Source organism: Pseudophryne corroboree, chromosome 4, assembly GCF_028390025.1.
Source record: "Pseudophryne corroboree isolate aPseCor3 chromosome 4, aPseCor3.hap2, whole genome shotgun sequence".
NCBI classification, from domain to species: Eukaryota; Metazoa; Chordata; class Amphibia; order Anura; family Myobatrachidae; genus Pseudophryne; species Pseudophryne corroboree.
In genome coordinates, this window is record NC_086447.1 from 761,400,497 (window position 1) to 761,422,266 (window position 21,770).

Sequence of the window (21,770 nt, forward strand, 5' to 3'; positions counted from 1 at the left end):
ATACCGCCACGTACGGTGACCCGACTTAAAGACCTATACCGTTATGCTTGGCAGGTCAGATCCATTAAGTACTTGGGTATTCACCTCTCCCTAGACAGGGACCTGTATGATTGTAATTATGTACCCCTTCTTAGCGCCTTTGGAAAATTAATAAAAGAATGGTCCCTTCATGAAATATCTTGGCTAGGAAGAATTTCCGCGACTAAGATGATACTACTCCCTAAACTTCTTTATTTATTCCGAGCTATACCTCGGAACGTCCCCAGACCTCTCCTGGTGAAAGCTAATATGATTATTTCGCAGTATATATGGAAAGGGGCGAGGCCCCGCATAGCTAGACAGGTCCTGATGTTGCCTAAAAGGGTCGGGGGGGTGGCATACCCTAACTTGGAAGCGTACCACTCCGCGTGCCTTCTCAGCCAGGCTCGAGATTGGTTCGACATGCACAGCCCCAAACCATGGGTCCTTATAGAAAGGTCCTTCTTGGGTTCGATCGACTTGAGAGATTTGTTTCTGCTCCCTGCCCAAAGTGTTCCTAAGCGACTAGGCCCGGGGGAATCGGTTAGATGTACTCTGAAGCTCTGGCATAATGTTGCTGCGTCTGATCCGAAAATTGTATTGCCTGCGGCTGATTTAGAAATCAAGACTATTGCTAATCTCATACCCAACCTAGGATTGGATAATTGGATCCGTGCTGGGGCTGTGCATTTAGGAGACCTATACTCAGAGGGAGGGTTGGTGCCCTTTTCTAAGTTATTAAGTAACTCGGGTATCCCGAGGCAAGACTTCTTCAAATACTTGCAGATTCGACACTGGCTGCAGTCTTGTGGGAAAGAGGGGGTGGCACCTGCCCCCCTCCCGGCCTCCCTCCGCCTCCGGCTGTCTTCCCCTGACCATAGGGGTGGGATATCAAAATGGTACCAGTATATAACCCTCCTCACTAAAAGGGGTAAGTTTCCTTCACAGCTGAAGTGGGAGAGGGATCTCTCCATTGTTCTGCGGGAGGAGGAGTGGGACTCCATCTCCTCGAGGTGCTTCGGGATCTCGAGATGCCTGCAGCACTCTGAGATGTACTTCAAGCTGTGCCAAAGGGCGTACTTTACTCCACAGCGACTTCATACCATTTGGCCTTCGACTTCCCGGTTATGCTGGAGGAGTTGCGGCCACGTGGGTAACATCCTACACGTTTTCTGGGAATGCCCTGTTTTGAGGGCGTTGTGGACTGAAGTGTTCTCTCTTCTCCGGGAAGTGTTGGGGTTTGAGGTCCCGATGACCCCTATGTTCGCTCTATTCCATTATTCCTCACCCGACCTTATGCGCTGTGATAGATATATTGCTGGCCATATTCTCATATCTACAAAGGCTGCAATTGGACAGCTTTGGAAAACACCAAATGTACCCACACTTCACGCCATTGTTAACAGCACACATAAACACTATCTATTTGAAACGTCAGGAGGTTACGATACGCCCTCACCACCCTCGGTACTGAATTATTGGCTGAAGTGGAAAATATTCCGGGAACGGACAGGGCTTCCTACGGTTGTTGCCAATCCTATAGATTTGTCGCAGTTACACTCCCCACATTCAGAAGATGCCTGAGTATTACTGCTACATTTAGTATAAATCACTTTAATTAAGATTGATAATTGATCAGATGCGTTTGGAACGTTTCCATCACTGGAACCTATCCCATGTCTCTGTTACCCCCTATGTGTCTCAATGTGGTGTCTCTCTTCTTGTTCTACTCTACCTTTTCTCTCTATATGTTAGATTTTAGTTCTATATTTGTTCTCGGCCGGATTCGGCGGTACATGATTATGATATTGTAGACATGGCTGCACTGTTAATGCATCGTAATATTTCTGTTTGATATTTTGTTCAGTCAACCCATGTTAATATTGGAGTGTATGTGTGCTGCCGTGCCCGGCTGGGTATGTCACTGTTTAAAAAATAAATAAAAACTATTGATTAAAAAAAAAAATATGGCGGGGGCTCTTTTATATACATGTACAGAGCCCACCTGTACATGTATATAGTCTTTTTGCCATGCAGAGGTTTATATTGCTGCCCAGGGCGCCCCCCCCTGCGCCCTGCACCCTTACAGTGACCGGAGTATGTGAGGTGTATGGGAGCAATGACGCACAGCTGCAGTGCTGTGCGTTACCTCAGTGAAGCTGAAGGCTTCTGCCGCCTGACGACTTCTGTCTTCTGTACTTCTAGCTCTGTGAGGAGAACGGCGGCGCGGCTCCGGGGCTGGACGCCCAGTAAGAACCTGCGTTCACCCCCTCTGGAGCTAATGGTGTCCAGTAGCCGAGGAAGCAGAGTCTATCTTTGACAAGAAGGTCTGCTCCTCTCTCCTCAGTCCCTCAATGCAGGGAGCCTGTTGCCAGCAGTGCTCCCTGTGAAAAAGAGTAAAAGGTAGAAAAAAAAAAAAAAAATCCTAACAAAAATGCTTCTAGGCAGAGAACTCTGGAGAGCTCTCTGCAGTGCACCCATCTTGCTCTGGGCACAGTGTAAAACTGAGGTCTGGAGGAGGGGCATAGAGGGAGGAGCCAGTGCACACCCAGAGTCCAAAGCTTTCTTAAAGTGCCCTATCTCCTGCGGAGCCCGTCTATCCCCGCGGTCCTTACGGAGTCCCAGCATCCTCAAGGACGTTAGAGAAATAATAATAATGTGCAGCCACGCGATCCTGGAGAGCGTCAGCGGCGGTGTGCCTGTGGACCTGTGCGCCTCCGCTGCAAGTACCCAGAAACCAGGCAACGGGAGTATGCAGAGATGCTCAGGGAGGTGATGGTGCAGCAGCACAGCATGTCATAATGACATAGAAAGTCTTCTATAAAAGCTCTTTTCAGGGCTGCCTAGCGCAACCCCCCTGTTCGGTGACCTACTATGCAGGCACCAACTTACAAACTGAGCTACTGTGCACGGAGGTGGGGTAATAGAGGAGGCCATGCAATGCATCCTGGGAACAGTCAAAGCTTTAGCCTGTTGGTACCTTGGATCAAGATCCAACTCTACACCCTCCATTAATTCCCTGTGGAATCCCAGTGTACACCACTGCAGAAAGAGCCATAATAATTTTGTGCGTCACTATCCATAATGCTCAGAACATGCATAGAAACAAATTTCACAAACAGAATCTTCAGCTTTTAAATGACAAAACTAGTCAAATAAACACATTTGTTACAACTATAAAAAGCGGAGAAAAAAAAAAGGAAAAACAAACAAAGATATGCCAAGATAATTTCTTAGAGACAAAAGTATGTAACTTTTTGGTCTGCACAAAACACAATGGGGTAAATTTACTAAGGTGGGAGATTTTTAGAACTGGTGATGTTGCCCATGGCAACCAATCAGATTCTACTTACCATTTATCTAGCTGCTTCTAGCAGATAGTAGATATAATCTGATTGGTTGCTATGGGCAACATCACCAGTTCTAAAAATCTCCCACCTTAGTAAATTTACCCCAATGAGAGAAAATGTGAGGCAGATTCTATCTAAGGGCCTAATTCAGACCCGATCTCAGCAGTAAAATATTTCTCTAATGGGCAAAACCATGTGCAGTGCAGGTGGGGCAGATATAACATGTGCAGAGGGAGTTATATTTGGGTTCTGTGCAGAGTAAATACTGGCTGCTTTATTTTTACACTGCAATTTAGATTTCAGTTTGAACACACTACCCAAATCTAACTCTCTCTGCACGTTATATCTGCCCCACCTGCAGTGCACATGGCTTTGACCATTAGAGAAAAATGTTCCTGCTGGCGATAAGATCAAGTGCCAACAAGGCAAGAATTTTCCTATGAGGCATCAAGTACACCAACACATAATTAGAACAAAAGGAATATTTGAAGTAAAAAGCCTAAGACATTTTAGTAAGCTATACATTTATAGAAGTCTCTACTTACCTACTTGGCTTTGGGGCTTGCCAGTGACTACCAAGTTTAATGAACTTGTAGACATCTGTTTTCTGGTGGGATTAACAATGAATTCTCCATCAACCAGACCAATTCTCACAGCACCTGTTACAGGGGGAAAAGTAAAAATAAAATGGAATACTTAAAATAACACACATGCTCTCGCAGATGAAAAGAAAAAAGAAAAAATGAGGTGCAGTATTTCAATAATTAATATAGTTAAGGGGCAGATTCAATTACCCACTGTTTGTGCTGTTCTGTTTCTACTTCAGGGTAAAGTGCTACGGACGACTCAGGCAAAAAATAAGAATTTACTCACCGGTAATTCTATTTCTCATAGTCCGTAGTGGATGCTGGGGACTCCGTAAGGACCATGGGGATTAGCGGCTCAGCAGGAGACTGGGCACAACTATAAAGAAAGCTTTTAGACTACTGGTGTGCACTGGCTCCTCCCACTAAGACCCTCCTCCAGACTTCAGTTAGGATACTGTGCCCGGAAGAGCTGACACAATAAGGAAGGATTTTGAATCCCGGTTAAGACTCATACCAGCCACACCAATCACACCGTATAACTCGTGATACAATACCCAGTTAACAGCATGATAACAACTGAGCCTCTCAACAGATGGCTCAACAATAACACTTTAGTTAAGCAATAACTATATACAAGTATTGCAGACAATCCGCACTTGGGATGGGCGCCCAGCATCCACTACGGACTATGAGAAATAGAATTACCGGTGAGTAAATTCTTATTTTCTCTAACGTCCTAAGTGGATGCTGGGGACTCCGTAAGGACCATGGGGATTATACCAAAGCTCCCAAACGGGCGGGAGAGTGCGGATGACTCTGCAGCACCGAATGAGCAAACTCAAGGTCCTCCTCAGCCAGGGTGTCAAACTTGTAGAATTTAGCAAACGTGTTTGACCCCGACCAAGTAGCTGCTCGGCAAAGTTGAAGAGCAGAGACCCCTCGGGCAGCCGCCCAAGAAGAGCCCACCTTCCTCGTGGAATGGGCTTTTACCGATTTAGGATGCGGCAGTCCAGCCGCAGAATGTGCAAGCTGAATCGTACTACAGAGCCAGCGAGCAATAGTCTGCTTTGAAGCAGGTGCACCCAACTTGTTGGGCGCATACAGGATAAAGAGCGAGTAAGTCTTTCGGACTCCAGCTGTCCTGGAAACATAGATTTTTAGGGCCCTGACTACATCCAACAACTTGGAAGCCTCCAAGTCATTTGTAGCCGCAGGCACCACGATAGGTTGGTTCAGATGAAAAGCTGATACCACTTTGGGGAGAAACTGGGGACGAGTCCTCAATTCTGCCCTATCCATATGGAAAATCAGATAAGGGCTTTTACATGACAAAGCCGCCAATTCTGATACACGCCTGGCCGAAGCCAAGGCCAACAACATGACCACTTTCCACGTGAGATATTTCAAATCCACGGTTTTCAGTGGCTCAAACCAATGTGACTTTAGGAAATCCAACACCACGTTGAGATCCCAAGGTGCCACTGGAGGCACAAAAGGGGGCTGAATATGCAGCACTCCCTTAACAAAAGTCTGAACTTCAGGTAGTGAAGCCAGTTCTCTCTGGAAGAAAATCGATAGAGCCGAAATCTGGACCTTAATGGAACCCAATTTAAGGCCCATAGTCACCCCTGACTGTAGGAAGTGCAGGAAACGGCCCAGCTGAAACTCTTCCGTTGGGGCCTTCCTGGCCTCACACCACGCAACATATTTTCGCCATATGCGGTGATAATGGTTTGCGGTTACTTCTTTCCTAGCTTTAATCAGCGTAGGAATGACTTCCTCCGGAATGCCCTTTTCCTTCAGGATCCGGTGTTCAACCGCCATGCTGTCAAACGCAGCCGCGGTAAGTCTTGGAACAGACAGGGCCCCTGCTGCAGCAGGTCTTGTCTGAGCGGTAGAGGCCATGGGTCCTCTGACATCATTTCTTGAAGTTCCGGGTACCACGCTCTTCTTGGCCAATCCGGAACAATGAGAATAGTTCTTACTCCTCTTCTCCTTATTATCCTCAGTACCTTTGGTATGAGAGGAAGAGGAGGGAACACATAAACCGATCGGTACACCCACGGTGTTACCAGAGCGTCCACAGCTATCGCCTGCGGGTCTCTCGACCTGGCGCAATATTTTTCTAGCTTTTTGTTTAGGCGGGACGCCATCATGTCCACCTGTGGCTTTTCCCACCGGTTTACAATCATTTGAAAGACTTCTGGATGAAGTCCCCACTCTCCCGGGTGGAGGTCGAGCCTGCTGAGGAAGTCTGCTTCCCAGTTGTCCACTCCCGGAATGAACACTGCTGACAGTGCTAACACGTGATTTTCCGACCCATCGGAGAATCCTTGTGGCTTCTGCCATCGCCGTCCTGCTTCTCGTGCCGCCCTGTCGATTTACATGGGCGACCGCCGTGATGTTGTCTGACTGGATCAGTACCGGCTGGTTTTGAAGCAGGGGTTTTGCCTGACTTAGGGCATTGTAAATGGCCCTCAGTTCCAGAATATTTATGTGCAGGGAAGTCTCCTGACTTGACCATAGTCCTTGGAAGTTTCTTCCCTGTGTGACTGCTCCCCAGCCTCGAAGGCTGGCATCCGTGGTCACCAGGACCCAGTCCTGTATGCCGAAACTGCGGCCCTCTTGAAGATGAGCACTCTGCAGCCACCACAGCAGAGACACCCGTGTCCTCGGAGACAGGGTTATCAGACGATGCATCTGAAGATGCGATCCGGACCACTTGTCCAACAGGTCCCACTGAAAGGTTCTTGCATGAAACCTGCCGAATGGAATTGCTTCGTAGGAAGCTACCATTTTTCCCAGGATCCGCGTGCAGTGATGCACCGACACCTGTTTTGGTTTTAGGAGGCCTCTGACTAGAGATGACAGCTCCTTGGCCTTCTCCTCCGGGAGAAACACTTTTCTCTGTTCTGTGTCCAGAACCATCCCTAGGAACAGCAGGCGTGTCGTAGGGACCAGCTGTGACTTTGGAATGTTTAGAATCCAGCCGTGCTGTTGTAGCACTTCCCGAGATAGTGCTACCCCTACCAACAACTGCTCTCTGGACCTCGCCTTTATCAGGAGATCGTCCAAGTACGGGATAATTAAAACTCCCTTCTTTCGAAGGAGTATCATCATTTCGGCCATTACCTTGGTAAAGACCCTCGGAGCCGTGGATAGACCGAACGGCAACGTCTGGAATTGGCAATGACAATCTTGTACCACAAATCTGAGGTACTCCTGGTGAGGATGGTAAATGGGGACATGTAGGTAAGCATCCTTGATGTCCAGTGATACCATGTAATCCCCCTCGTCCAGGCTTGCAATAACCGCCCTGAGCGATTCCATCTTGAACTTGAATTTTTTTATATAGGTGTTCAAGGATTTCAAATTTAAAATGGGTCTCACCGAACCGTCCGGTTTCGGTACCACAAACATTGTGGAATAGTAACCCCTTCCTTGTTGAAGTAGGGGCACCTTTACTATCACTTGTTGTAAATACAGCTTCTGAATTGCCTGTAACACTGCCTCCCTGCCTGAGGGAGTGGTTGGCAAGGCAGATTTGAGGAAACGGCGGGGGGGAGACGTCTCGAATTCCAGCTTGTACCCCTGAGATACTACTTGAAGGATCCAGTGAGCCACCCGTGAGCGAGCCCACTGATTGCTGAAGTTTTTGAGACGGGCCCCCTTTTAGAGCCCCTGATGGCTTTTGAGACGCCTGGGCAGGCACAGGCTGAGAAGCCGGCTGTCCCACATTTGGTATGTCGTCAAACCTTTTATGTAAGGAGTCGACACTATCACGTAATTCCTTCCACAGCACCATCCACTCAGGTGTCGACCCCGCAGGGGGTGACATCACATTTACAGGCATCTGCTCCGCCTCCACATAAGCCTCCTCATCAAACATGTCGACACAGCCGTACCGACACTCCGCAAACACACAGGGAATGCTCTGACAGAGGACAGGACCCCACAAAGCCCTTTGGGGAGACAGAGAGAGAGTATGCCAGCACACACCAGAGCGCTATATAACACTGGGATCCCACTATCAATGAGTGTTTTCCCTTATAGCTGCTTTTTTTTATATATATCTTATATATATATATATATATATATATATATATATATATATATCTATACTGCGCCTAAATTTAGTGCCCCCCCTCTCTTTTTTACCCTTCTGTAGCGTTCAGACTGCAGGGGAGAGCCAGGGAGCTTCCTTCCAGCGGAACCGTGAGGGAAAAATGGCGCCAGTGTGCTGAGGGAGAAGCCCCACCCCCTTTTCGGCTGACTTTCTCCCGCTTTTTCTGGAATACTGGCAGGGGTAATTTTACATCTATATAGCCTCTAGGACTATATATGATGTATATTTGCCAGCCAAGGTGTCATATATTGCCCTCAGGGCGCCCCCCCCCCAGCGCCCTGCACCCATCAGTGACCGGAGTGTGAGGTGTACATGAGGAGCAATGGCGCACAGCTGCAGTGCTGTGCGCTACCTTGGTGAAGACCAAAGTCTTCTGCCGCCGATTTTCCGGACCTCTTCGTTGCTTCTGGCTCTGTAAGGGGGACGGCGGCGCGGCTCCGGGAACGAACACCAAGGTCGGGTCCTGCGGTCGATCCCTCTGGAGCTAATGGTGTCCAGTAGCCTAAGAAGCCCAAACTACCAATTGTTAGGTAGGTTCGCTTCTTCTCCCCTTAGTCCCTCGCTGCAGTGAGTCTGTTGCCAGCAGATCTCACTGTAAAATAAAAAACCTAAATATACTTTCTTTCTAGGTGCTCAGGAGAGCCCCTAGTGTGCATCCAGCTCAGCCGGGCACAAGAATCTAACTGAAGTCTGGAGGAGGGTCTTAGTGGGAGGAGCCAGTGCACACCAGTAGTCTAAAAGCTTTCTTTATAGTTGTGCCCAGTCTCCTGCGGAGCCGCTAATCCCCATGGTCCTTACGGAGTCCCGAGCATCCACTTAGGACGTTAGAGAAATAAGCGTTACCTGCTGCCTTGGGACTGCTCTCGCACGTTGCTAATTAAATAGCTCCAGGCACTTTACCTGGGAAAAAAGAGACCGCAAACCGTGGGTAACTGAATCTTCTCCTAAGGGTCAAGGTTTTTTCATATGTACATACATAAGAAATCATGGAATAAAAGGCGCACAAATCCCCATGGGGGCACTTACAAGAAGTAGGAAAAGCAAAGAAATATAACATTGATTAGTGAACATAAAAAAAGTGTCTGCACAAACACTATAAATACGCACACCCTTTATCCAGAAAATAAGAAAGAAATAAAAGACGCCTGCCGCAAGCAGAGTTGCACGGGACCGGGCGGCTCACTTGCACCAGGCATCTCACGATGCATGGCATATTGAGGTTAGATGTATGGGAACACATTAGTACGTGAACTGGGCGTGATGCACAAAATCACACATTAGACTTAACCTAACTTAATGATTGGATAACGAACGCATTATAAGGGTAAATACAATAACTAGAAAAGTGATTGTAACATACCTGAAAAACACAATGACAATACGACTCACTTAACATATACTGAAATGATGGAGATACCAGCAGAGAAATCAAGCTACAAACATGTTACCTCCGTTTGGGTTTCACATCGACAGAAGCCTAAAAGGTATTGTAGTCAGTGCCGTAACTAGACATTTTAGCGCTGTGTGCAAGAATCAACATCGGCGCAGCCCCCCCCCCCCCCCCCCCTCCACACACACGTTTAAAACAGGGCCAGTGCGCGCCAAAAATGTAGGGGTGTGTCTTCATGGGAAAGGGGCGTGACCACAAAATAATACCAATTTATATTACGCTGCACAGTAGTCTTCATTATTCAAATTACGCCGAACAGTAGTGCCACTTAAACACACATTACAGCAGGCAGAGCTCCTTTTTACACCTTACAGCAGGCAGAGCTCCCTTTTACACCGTACGGCAGATAGACAACCCTTTCCATCAGAGGTGGTAGAGGCTAAGACAGTAGAGCAATTTAAACATGCATGGGATAGACATAAGGATATCCTTACAAAGAAATAAGGATCAAATAAGGTTAGAGATAAAAATAAGATTTTACTTACCGATAAATCTATTTCTCGTAGTCCGTAGTGGATGCTGGGGACTCCGTCAGGACCATGGGGAATAGCGGCTCCGCAGGAGACAGGGCACAAAACTAAAGCTTTAGGATCAGGTGGTGTGTACTGGCTCCTCCCCCTATGACCCTCCTCCAAGCCTCAGTTAGGATACTGTGCCCGGACGAGCGTACACAATAAGGAAGGATATTGAATCCCGGGTAAGACTCATACCAGCCACACCAATCACACCGTATAACTTGTGATCTAAACCCAGTTAACAGTATGACAAACGTAGGAGCCTCTGAACAGACGGCTCACAACAAATAACAACCCGATTTTTTTGTAACAATAACTATGTACAAGTATTGCAGACAATCCGCACTTGGGATGGGCGCCCAGCATCCACTACGGACTACGAGAAATAGATTTATCGGTAAGTAAAATCTTATTTTCTCTGACGTCCTAAGTGGATGCTGGGGACTCCGTCAGGACCATGGGGATTATACCAAAGCTCCCAAACGGGCGGGAGAGTGCGGATGACTCTGCAGCACCGAATGAGAGAACTCCAGGTCCTCTTTAGCCAGGGTATCAAATTTGTAGAATTTTACAAACGTGTTCTCCCCCGACCACGTAGCTGCTCGGCAGAGTTGTAATGCCGAGACCCCTCGGGCAGCCGCCCAGGATGAGCCCACCTTCCTTGTGGAATGGGCCTTGACAGATTTAGGCTGTGGCAGGCCTGCCACAGAATGTGCAAGTTGAATTGTGCTACAAATCCAACGAGCAATCGTCTGCTTAGAAGCAGGAGCACCCAGCTTGTTGGGTGCATACAGTATAAACAGCGAGTCAGATTTTCTGACTCCAGCCGTCCTTGAAATGTATATTTTCAATGCCCTGACAACGTCCAGCAACTTGGAATCTTCCAAATCGCTAGTAGCCGCAGGCACCACAATAGGCTGGTTCAGGTGAAACGCTGACACCACCTTAGGCAGAAACTGAGGACGCGTCCGCAGTTCTGCCCTGTCCGAATGGAAAATCAGATATGGGCTCTTATACGATAAAGCCGCCAATTCTGATACTCTCCTGGCTGAAGCCAGGGCCAGTAGCATGGTTACTTTCCATGTAAGATATTTCAAATCCACCGATTTGAGTGGCTCAAACCAATGGGATTTGAGAAAATCCAAAACTACATTCAGGTCCCACGGAGCCACTGGGGGCACAACCGGGGGCTGTATATGTAGTACTCCTTTTACAAAAGTCTGGACTTCAGGAACTGAAGATAATTCTTTCTGGAAGAAAATCGACAGGGCCGAAATTTGAACCTTAATGGACCCCAATTTGAGGCCCATAGACAATCCTGTTTGCAGGAAATGTAGGAATCGACCGAGTTGAAATTCCTCCGTGGGGGCCTTCCTGGCCTCACACCACGCAACATATTTTCTCCAAATGCGGTGATAATGTTGTGCAGTCACCTCCTTCCTGGCTTTAACCAGTGTAGGAATGACCTCTTCTGGAATGCCTTTTTCCTTTAGAATTCGGCGTTCAACCGCCATGCCGTCAAACGCAGCCGCGGTAAGTCTTGGAATAGACACGGTCCCTGCTGAATCAGGTCCCGTCTTAGAGGTAGAGGCCACGGATTTTCCGTGAGCATCTCCTGAAGTTCCGGGTACCAAGTTCTTCTTGGCCAATCCGGAGCCACGAGTATCGTTCTTACTCCCCTTTGCCGTATAATTCTCAGTACTTTGGGTATGAGAGGCAGAGGAGGAAACACATACACTGACTGGTACACCCACGGTGTTACCAGGGCGTCCACAGCTATTGCCTGAGGGTCTCTTGACCTGGCGCAATACCTGTCCAGTTTTTTGTTGAGGCGAGACGCCATCATATCCACCTTTGGTTTTTCCCAACGGTTCACAATCATGTGGAAGACTTCTGGATGAAGTCCCCACTCTCCCGGGTGTAGATCGTGTCTGCTGAGGAAGTCTGCTTCCCAGTTGTCTACTCCCGGAATGAACACTGCTGACAGTGCTATCACATGATCTTCCGCCCAGCGAAGAATCCTTGCAGCTTCTGCCATTGCTCTCCTGCTTCTTGTGCCGCCCTTTCTGTTTACGTGGGCGACTGCCGTGATGTTGTCCGACTGGATCAACACCGGCTGACCCTGAAGCAGGGGTTTTGCCAGGCTTAGAGCATTGTAAATTGCTCTTAGCTCCAGTATATTTATATGAAGAGACATCTCCAGGCTTGACCATACTCCCTGGAAGTTTCTTCCCTGTGTGACCGCTCCCCAGCCTCTCAGACTGGCATCCGTGGTCACCAGGACCCAGTCCTGTATGCCGAATCTGCGGCCCTCTAACAGATGAGCACTCTGCAACCACCACAGAAGAGACACCCTTGTCCGTGGCGATAAGGTTATCCGCTGATGCATCTGCAGATGCGATCCGGACCATTTGTCCAGCAGATCCCACTGAAAAGTTCGTGCGTGGAATCTGCCGAATGGAATTGCTTCGTAAGAAGCCACCATCTTTCCCAGGACTCTTGTGCATTGATGCACAGACACTTTTCCTGGTTTTAGGAGGTTCCTGACAAGTTCGGATAACTCCTTGGCTTTCTCCTCCGGAAGAAACACCTTTTTCTGAACCGTGTCCAGAATCATTCCCAGGAACAGCAGACGTGTTGTCGGGGTCAACTGAGATTTTGGAAAATTCAGAATCCACCCGTGTTGTTGCAGCACTACTTGGGTTAGTGCTACTCCGTCCTCCAGCTGTTCTCTGGACCTTGCCCTTATCAGGAGATCGTCCAAGTAAGGGATAATTAATACGCCTCTTCTTCGCAGAAGAATCATCATTTCGGCCATTACCTTGGTAAAGACCCGAGGTGCCGTGGACAATCCAAACGGCAGCGTCTGAAACTGATAATGACAGTTTTGCACCACGAACCTGAGGTACCCTTGATGTGAAGGGCAAATTGGGACATGCAGGTAAGCATCCTTTATGTCCGGGGACACCATAAAGTCCCCTTCTTCCAGATTCGCTATCACTGCTCTGAGTGATTCCATCTTGAACTTGAATTTTTGTATGTACAGGTTCAAAGATTTCAGATTTAGAATAGGTCTTACCGAGCCGTCCGGCTTCGGTACCACAAATAGCGTGGAGTAATACCCCTTTCCCTGTTGTAGGAGGGGTACCTTGACTATCACCTGCTGAGAAAACAGCTTGTGAATGGCTTCCAATACCGTCGCCCTGTCTGAGGGAGACGTTGGCAAAGCAGACTTTAGGAACCGGCGAGGGGGAGACTTCTCGAATTCCAACCTGTAACCCTGAGATACTACCTGCAGGATCCAAGGGTCCACCTGTGAGCAAGCCCACTGTGCGCTGAAATTCCTGAGTCGACCCCCCACCGCTCCTGAGTCCGCTTGTACAGCCCCAGCGTCATGCTGAGGGCTTTGCAGAACCCTGGGAGGGCTTCTGTTCCTGGGCAGGGGCTGCTTGCTGCCCTCTCTTACCCCTTCCTCTGCCCCGGGGCAGATATGACTGTCCTTTTGCCCTCTTGTTCTTATAGGACCGAAAGGACTGCGGCTGAAAAGACGGTGTCTTTTTCTGTTGGGAGGGGGTCTGAGGTAAAAAGGTGGATTTTCCGGCAGTTGCCGTGGCCACCATATCCGATAGACCTACGCCAAATAATTCCTCCCCTTTATATGGCAATACTTCCATATGTCGTTTGGAATCCGCATCACCTGACCACTGTCGCGTCCATAAACTTCTTCTGGCAGATATGGACATCGCACTTACTCTCGATGCCAGAGTGCAAATATCCCTCTGAGCATCTCGCATATAAAGAAAAGCATCCTTTAATTGCTCTAAAGTCTGTAAAATACTGTCCCTATCCAGGGTATCAATATTTTCAGTCAGGGAATCCGACCAGACCACCCCAGCACTGCACATCCAGGCTGAGGCGATGGCTGGTCGCAGTATAACACCAGAATGTGTGTATATACTCTTTAGGGTAGTTTCCAGCCTCCTATCAGCTGGATCCTTGAGGGCGGCCGTATCAGGAGACGGTAACGCCACTTGTTTTGATAAGCGTGTGAGCGCCTTATCCACCCTAGGGGGTGTTTCCCAGCGCGCCCTAACCTCTGGCGGGAAAGGGTATAATGCCAATAACTTTTTTGAAATTAGCACTTTTCTATCTGGGTTAACCCACGCTTCATCACATACATCATTCAATTCCTCTGATTCAGGAAAAACTACAGGTAGTTTTTTCACCCCCCACATAATACCCCTTTTTGTGGTACTTGCAGTATCAGAGATATGCAAAGCCTCCTTCATTGCCGTGATCATATAACGTGTGGCTCTACTTGAAAATACGTTTGTTTCTTCACCGTCGACACTAGATTCAGTGTCCGTGTCTGGGTCTGTGTCGACCGACTGAGGTAAAGGGCGTTTTACAGCCCCTGACGGTGTCTGAGACGCCTGGGCAGGTACCAACTGGTTTTCCGGCCGTCTCATGTCGTCAACTGATTTTTGTAATGTGCTGACATTATCACGTAATTCCATAAACAAAGCCATCCATTCCGGTGTCGACTCCCTGGGGGGTGACATCACCATTACCGGCAATTGCTCTGCCTCCACACCAACATCGTCCTCATACATGTCGACACACACGTACCGACACACAGCAGACACACAGGGAATGCTCTTATCGAAGACAGGACCCCACTAGCCCTTTGGGGAGACAGAGGGAGAGTTTGCCAGCACACACCCAAGCGCTATAATATATATGGGAACAACCTTATATAAGTGTTGTATCCTTATAGCAGCTTAAATATATAAAATATCGCCAAAAAAGTGCCCCCCCTCTCTGTTTTACCCTGTTTCTGTAGTGCAGTGCAGGGGAGAGTCCTGGGAGCCTTCCTCACAGCGGAGCTGAGCAGGAAAATGGCGCTGTGTGCTGAGGAGAATAAGCCCCGCCCCCTATTCCGGCGGGCTTTTCTCCCGTAGTTTGTAATATCTGGCAGGGGTTAAATACATCCATATAGCCTCAAGGGCTATATGTGATGTATTTTTTAGCCATAAAAGGTATTTACATTGCTGCCCAGGGCGCCCCCAGCAGCGCCCTGCACCCTCCGTGACCGTTGGTGAGAAGTGTGTGACAAACAATGGCGCACAGCTGCAGTGCTGTGCGCTACCTTCAAGAAGACTGAAGAGCCTTCTGCCGCCGGTTTCTGGACCTTCAATCTTCAGCATCTGCAAGGGGGGTCGGCGGCGCGGCTCCGGGACGAACCCCAGGGTGAGACCTGTGTTCCGACTCCCTCTGGAGCTAATGGTGTCCAGTAGCCTAAGAAGCCAATCCATCCTGCACGCAGGTGAGTTGAACTTCTCTCCCCTAAGTCCCTCGATGCAGTGAGCCTGTTGCCAGCAGGACTCACTGAAAATAAAAAACCTAAAAACTTTTTCTAAGCAGCTCCTTAAGAGAGCCACCTAGATTGCACCCTGCTCGGACGGGCACAAAAACCTAACTGAGGCTTGGAGGAGGGTCATAGGGGGAGGAGCCAGTACACACCACCTGATCCTAAAGCTTTAGTTTTGTGCCCTGTCTCCTGCGGAGCCGCTATTCCCCATGGTCCTGACGGAGTCCGCAGCATCCACTTAGGACGTCAGAGAAAATAATATTTTAAAAAAAAAGGGGCAGACTAGATGGGCCAAGTGGTTCTTATCTGCCGACAAATTCTATGTTTCTATGTTTCTTTTACACCTTACGGCAGACAGATAACCCTTTTACACCTTACGGCAGACAGAGAACCCTTTTATACCTTACGGCAGACAGAGAACCCTTTTACACCTTACGGCAGACAGAGAACCCTTTTACACCTTACGGCAGACAGAGAACCCTTTTACACCTTACGGCAGACAGAGAACCCTTTTATACCTTACGGCAGACAGAGAACCCTTTTACACCTTACGGCAGACAGAGCTCACAGAGTGACAGCTGTATCCCTCTGCTCTGCACGCCTGCACACACTGTGGACGGCTTCTCAGCCAGGCAGGCTCTGTCTTGTTGCAGTCGAAAGTCATGTGACGTCCATGACCAGAGCACTGACACCACATAACAGGAGCGGAGGAGCGAGCGCGCTGATGCTGACGGGTGCTGCGCTAGGCGGCTCCCAGGTCCTCTGCAGAATGAGGAGAGATGCCCTTACTCGCGGCTTCCTGCAGCTGCACAGCACTCCAAGCTCCAAGTCCGGCTTGGGGAGGCGGAGCTGACACTCAGGCAGTGGCACCGGCGCTGCCACTGTCTAGTATACATTATGGTGGAGGCTGGTTGTACCCCAGGTCATCATGCGCTGTGTGCAAGGTACACAGCGTACATACCTAGTTACGGCCCTGATTGTAGTCCATTATTTCTGATACACTTTTAATTCTTAACATACATTTTCATGTGGCTTTGCCCCATTTCATTGCAATATTTTAAAATTGTACCAGTAAATTTATGAACACTCCCCAACTGTGTAAATAGAAACTAAGTCTTCCTGCTGCGAAGCACCATGACGTGTTGGGAACGTTATGGAGGCAAGGGTTTTGCCAAGTCCTCCTGAATTTAGACGGCGCATGCATGCAACATGATGCTGGAGCAGTCATTTTAGCAAACACTGCAGCAGATTTCCCTTCTAACTTTACTCTACCAAATGGAATGAATTGGGTTTATTTAACAAAAAAATATTTACATAAAGATTGTCCCTTCTTGGCACCTCAGGGTTCTTGCAGCTTAGCCACAACAAAATTGGTCTATAATTGGATAGCCTGATAATGGCCATCAGGTGAAAAAAATGCTTGTATTTTTCATTAGAAAAATGACCACAGCCAATAGGGTACCCCCCCTTAGTTGCACACTGATATACAAGTTTTGTTACTATAAGGGTAATTCAGACCTGATCACTGCTGTGCGTTTTCACACAGTGGCAGATCAGGTCCACACTGCGCATGCATATGCACCGCAATCCGCAGGTGCGCCGCACGGGTACAAAGCGGATCGCCGCTCAGCGGTGGGTTTGTGCAACGGATCCGTTCGCACTGTCGATCGCAAGGAGATTGACAGGAAGAAGGCGTTTGTGGGTGTCTACTGACCATTTCCAGGGAGTGTCTGGATAAACGCAGGTGTGTCCATGCGTTTGCAGGGAGGGTTCCTGGCGTCAATTCCAGTCCCGGACAGGCTGATGTGATCGCAGCGGCTTAGTAAGTCCTGGGCTGCACAGAGACTACATAAAATAAGATTTTACTTACCGATAAATCTATTTCTCGTAGTCCGTAGTGGATGCTGGGGACTCCGTCAGGACCATGGGGATTAGCGGCTCCGCAGGAGACAGGGCACAAAAATAAAGCTTTAGGATCAGGTGGTGTGCACTGGCTCCTCCCCCTATGACCCTCCTCCAAGCCTCAGTTAGGATACTGTGCCCGGACGAGCGTACACAATAAGGAAGGATTTTGAATCCCGGGTAAGACTCATACCAGCCACACCAATCACACCGTACAACTTGTGATCTGAACCCAGTTAACAGTATGACAACGTAGGAGCCTCTGAACAGACGGCTCACAACAATAACAACCCGATTTTTTTGTAACAATAACTATGTACACGTATTGCAGACAATCCGCACTTGGGATGGGCGCCCAGCATCCACTACGGACTACGAGAAATAGATTTATCGGTAAGTAAAATCTTATTTTCTCTAACGTCCTAGTGGATGCTGGGGACTCAGTCAGGACCATGGGGATTATACCAAAGCTCCCAAACGGGCGGGAGAGTGCGGATGACTCTGCAGCACCGAATGAGAGAACTCCAGGTCCTCTTTAGCCAGGGTATCAAATTTGTAGAATTTTACAAACGTGTTCTCCCCCCGACCACGTAGTTGCTCGGCAGAGTTGTAATGCCGAGACCCCTCGGGCAGCCGCCCAGGATGAGCCCACCTTCCTTGTGGAATGGGCATTTACATATTTTGGCTGTGGCAGGCCTGCCACATAATGTGCAAGCTGAATTGTACTACACATCCAACTAGCAATCGTCTGCTTAGAAGCAAGAGCACCCAGTTTGTTGGGTGCCTACAGGATAACAGCAAGTCAGTTTTCCTGACTCCAGCCGTCCTGGAAACCGATATTTTCAGGGCCCTGACAACATCTAGCAACTTGGAGTCCTCCAAGTCCCTAGTAGCCGCAGGTACCACAATAAGCTGGTTCAGGTGAAACGCTGACACCACCTTAGGGAGAAACTGGGGACGAGTCCGCAGCTCTGCCCTGTCCGAATGGACAATCAGATATGGGCTTTTGTGAGACAAAGCCGCCAATTCTGACACTCGCCTGGCCGAGGCCAGGGCCAACATCATGGTCACTTTCCATGTGAGATATTTCAAATCCACAGATTTGAGCGGTTTAAACCAATGTGATTTGAGGAATCCCAGCACTACGTTGAGATCCCACAGTGCCACTGGAGGCACAAAAGGGGGTTGTATATGCAGTACTCCCTTGACAAACTTCTGGACTTCAGGAACTGAAGCCAATTTTTATTTTATTTTTTATTTTTTTTTGGAAGAAAATCGACAGGGCCGAAATTTGAACCTTAATGGACCCCAATCTGAGGCCCATAGACACTCCTGTTTTCAGGAAATGCAGGAATCGACCGAGTTGAAATTTCTTCGTGGAGCCTTCCTGGCCTCACACCACGCAACATATTTTCGCCACATGTGGTGATAATGTTGTGTGGTCACGTCCTTCCTGGCTTTGACCATGGTAGGAAAGACCTCTTCCGGAATGCCTTTTTCCCTTAGGATCCGGCGTTCAACCGCCATGCCGTCAAACGCAGCCGCGGTAAGTCTTGGAACAGACATGGTACGTGCTGAAGCAAGTCCCTTCTTAGCGGCAGAGGTCATGAGTCCTCTGTGAGTATCTCTTGAAGTTCCGGGTACCAAGTCCTTCTTGGCCAATCCGGAGCCACGAGTACAGTTCTTACTCCTCTACGTCTTATAATTCTCAATACCTTGGGTATGAGAAGCAGAGGAGGATACACATACACCGACTGGTACGCCCACGGTGTTACCAGAACGTCCACAGCTATTGCCTGAAAGTCTCTTGACCTGGCGCAATACCTGTCCAGTTTTTTGTTCAGGCTGGACGCCATCATGTACACCTTTGGTCTTTCCCAACGGTTCACAATCATGTGGAAAACTTCCCGATGAAGTCCCCACTCTCCCGGGTGGAGGTCGTGCCTGCTGAGGAAGTCTACTTCCCAGTTGTCCACTCCCGGAATGAACACTGCTGACAGTGTTATCACATGATTTTCCGCCCAGCGAAAAATCCTTGCAGTTTTTGCCATTGCCCTCCTGCTTCTTGTGCCGCCCTGTCTGTTTACGTGGGCGACTGCCTTGATGTTGTCCCACTGGATCAATACCGGCTGACCTTGAAGCAGAGGTCTTGCTAAGCTTAGAGCATCATAAATTGCCCTTAGCTCCAGTATATTTATGTGGAGAAAAGTCTCCAGACTTGATCACACTCCCTGGAAATTTTTTCCCTGTGTGACTGCTCCCCAGCCTCTCAGGCTGGCCTCCGTGGTCACCAGCATCCAATCCTGAATGCCGAATCTGCGGCCCTCTAGAAGATGAGCACTCTGTAACCACCACAGGAGAGACACCCTTGTCCTTGGAGATAGGGTTATCCGCCGATGCATCTGAAGATGCGATCCGGACCATTTGTCCAGCAGATACCACTGAAAAGTTCTTGCGTGGAATCTGACGAATGGAATCGCTTCGTAATAAGCCACCATTTTTCCCAGGACTCTTGTGCAATGATGCACTGACACTTTTCCTGGTTTTAGGAGGTTCCTGACTAGCTCGGATAACTCCCTGGCTTTCTCCTCCGGGAGAAACACCTTTTTCTGGACTGTGTCCAGAATCATCCCTAGGAACAGCAGACGTGTCGTCGGAAACAACTGCGGTTTTGGAATATTTAGAATCCACCCGTGCTGTCGTAGAACTACTTGAGATAGTGCTACTCCGACCTCCAACTGTTCTCTGGACCTTGCTCTTATCAGGAGGTCGTCCATTTTCTTCGAAGAAGAATCATCATTTCGGGCATTACCTTGGTAAAGACCCGGAGTGCCGTGGACAATCCAAACGGCAGCGTCTGAAACTGATAGTGACAGTTCTGTACCACGAACCTGAGATACCCTTGGTGAGAAGGGCAAATTTGGACATGGAGGTAAGCATCCCTGATGTCCCGGGACACCATATAGTCCCCTTCTTCCTGGTTCGCTATCACTGCTCTGAGTGACTCCATCTTGATTTGAAACTTTGTAAGTGTTCAAATATTTCAGATTTAGAATAGGTCTCACCGAGCCTTCTGGTTTCAGTACCACAATATAGTGTGGAATAATACCCCTTTCCTTGTTGTAGGAGGGGTACTTTGATTATCACCTGCTGGGAATACAGCTTGTGAATTGTTTCCAATACTGGCTCCCTGTCGGAGGGAGACGTTGGTAAAGCAGACTTCAGGAACCTGCGAGGGGAAACGTCTCGACTTTCCAATCTGTACCCCTGGGATACTACTTGTAGGATCCAGGGGTCCTGTACGGCTCCAGCGTCATGCTGAGAACTTGGCAGAAGCGGTGGAAGGCTTCTGTTCCTGGGAATGGGCTGCCTGCTGCAGTCTTCTTCCCTTTCCTCTATCCCTGGGCAGATATGCTTATGGGGACGAAAGGACTGAGGCTGAAAAGACGGTGTCTTTTTCTGCATAGATGTGACTTAGGGTAAAAACGGTGGATTTCCCAGCAGTTGCCGTGGCCACCAGGTCCGATGGACCGACCCCAAATAACTCCTCCCCTTTATACGGCAATACATCTTTGTGCCGTTTGGAATCTGCATCACCTGACCACTGTCGTGTCCATAAACATCTTATTGGCAGATATGGACATCGCACTTACTCTTGATGCCAGAGTGCAAATATCCCTCTGTGCATCTCGCATATATAGAAATACATTTTTTAAATGCTCTATAGTAAATAAATACTGTCCCTGTCAAGGGTATCAATATTTTCAGTCAGGGAATCCGACCAAGCCACCCCCGCGCTGCACATCCAGGCTGAGGCGATCGCTGGTCGCAGTATAACACCAGTATGTGTGTATATACTTTTTAGGATATTTTCCAGCCTCCTATCAGCTGGCTCCTTGAGGGCGGCCGTATCTGGAGACGGTACCGCCACTTGTTTTGATAAGCGTGTGAGCGCCTTATCCACCCTAAGGGGTGTTTCCCAACGCGCCCTAACTTCTGGCGGGAAAGGGTATACCGCCAATAATTTTCTATCGGGGGAACCCCGCGCCTCATCACACACTTCATTTAATTTATCTGATTCAGGAAAAACTATAGGTAGTTTTTCCACACCCCACATAATACCCTTTTTTGTGGTACTTGTAGTATCAGAAATATGTAACACCTCCTTCATTGCCCTTAACAAGTAACGTGTGGCCCTAAAGGAAAATACGTTTGTTTCTTCACCGTCGACACTGGAGTCAGTGTCCGTGTCTGTGTCGACCGACTGAGGTAAAATGGGCATTATAACGTCCCTGACGGTGTTCTAGACGCCTGGACAGATACTAATATGTTTGCCGGCCGTCTCATGTCGTCAATCGACTTGCAGCGTGTTGACATTATCACGTAATTCCTTAAATAAGCCATCTATTCCGGTGTCGACTCCCTAGAGAGTGACATCACCATTACAGGCA

General features: G+C 48.6%; 1 protein-coding gene across 2 annotated transcripts in view; it reads right to left on the reverse strand.

The window, feature by feature from the left end:
- The window catches only part of PNPT1 (polyribonucleotide nucleotidyltransferase 1), a 311,784-nt gene that overhangs the window by 222,838 nt on the left and 67,176 nt on the right, over nt 1–21,770 (reverse strand). For both annotated transcript variants that reach the window (XM_063918199.1, XM_063918198.1), the window contains exon 8: nt 3,914–4,027. In XM_063918199.1, coding sequence (XP_063774269.1) covers nt 3,914–4,027 — 114 coding nt within the window. The remainder of the gene's footprint in view (nt 1–3,913; nt 4,028–21,770) is intronic.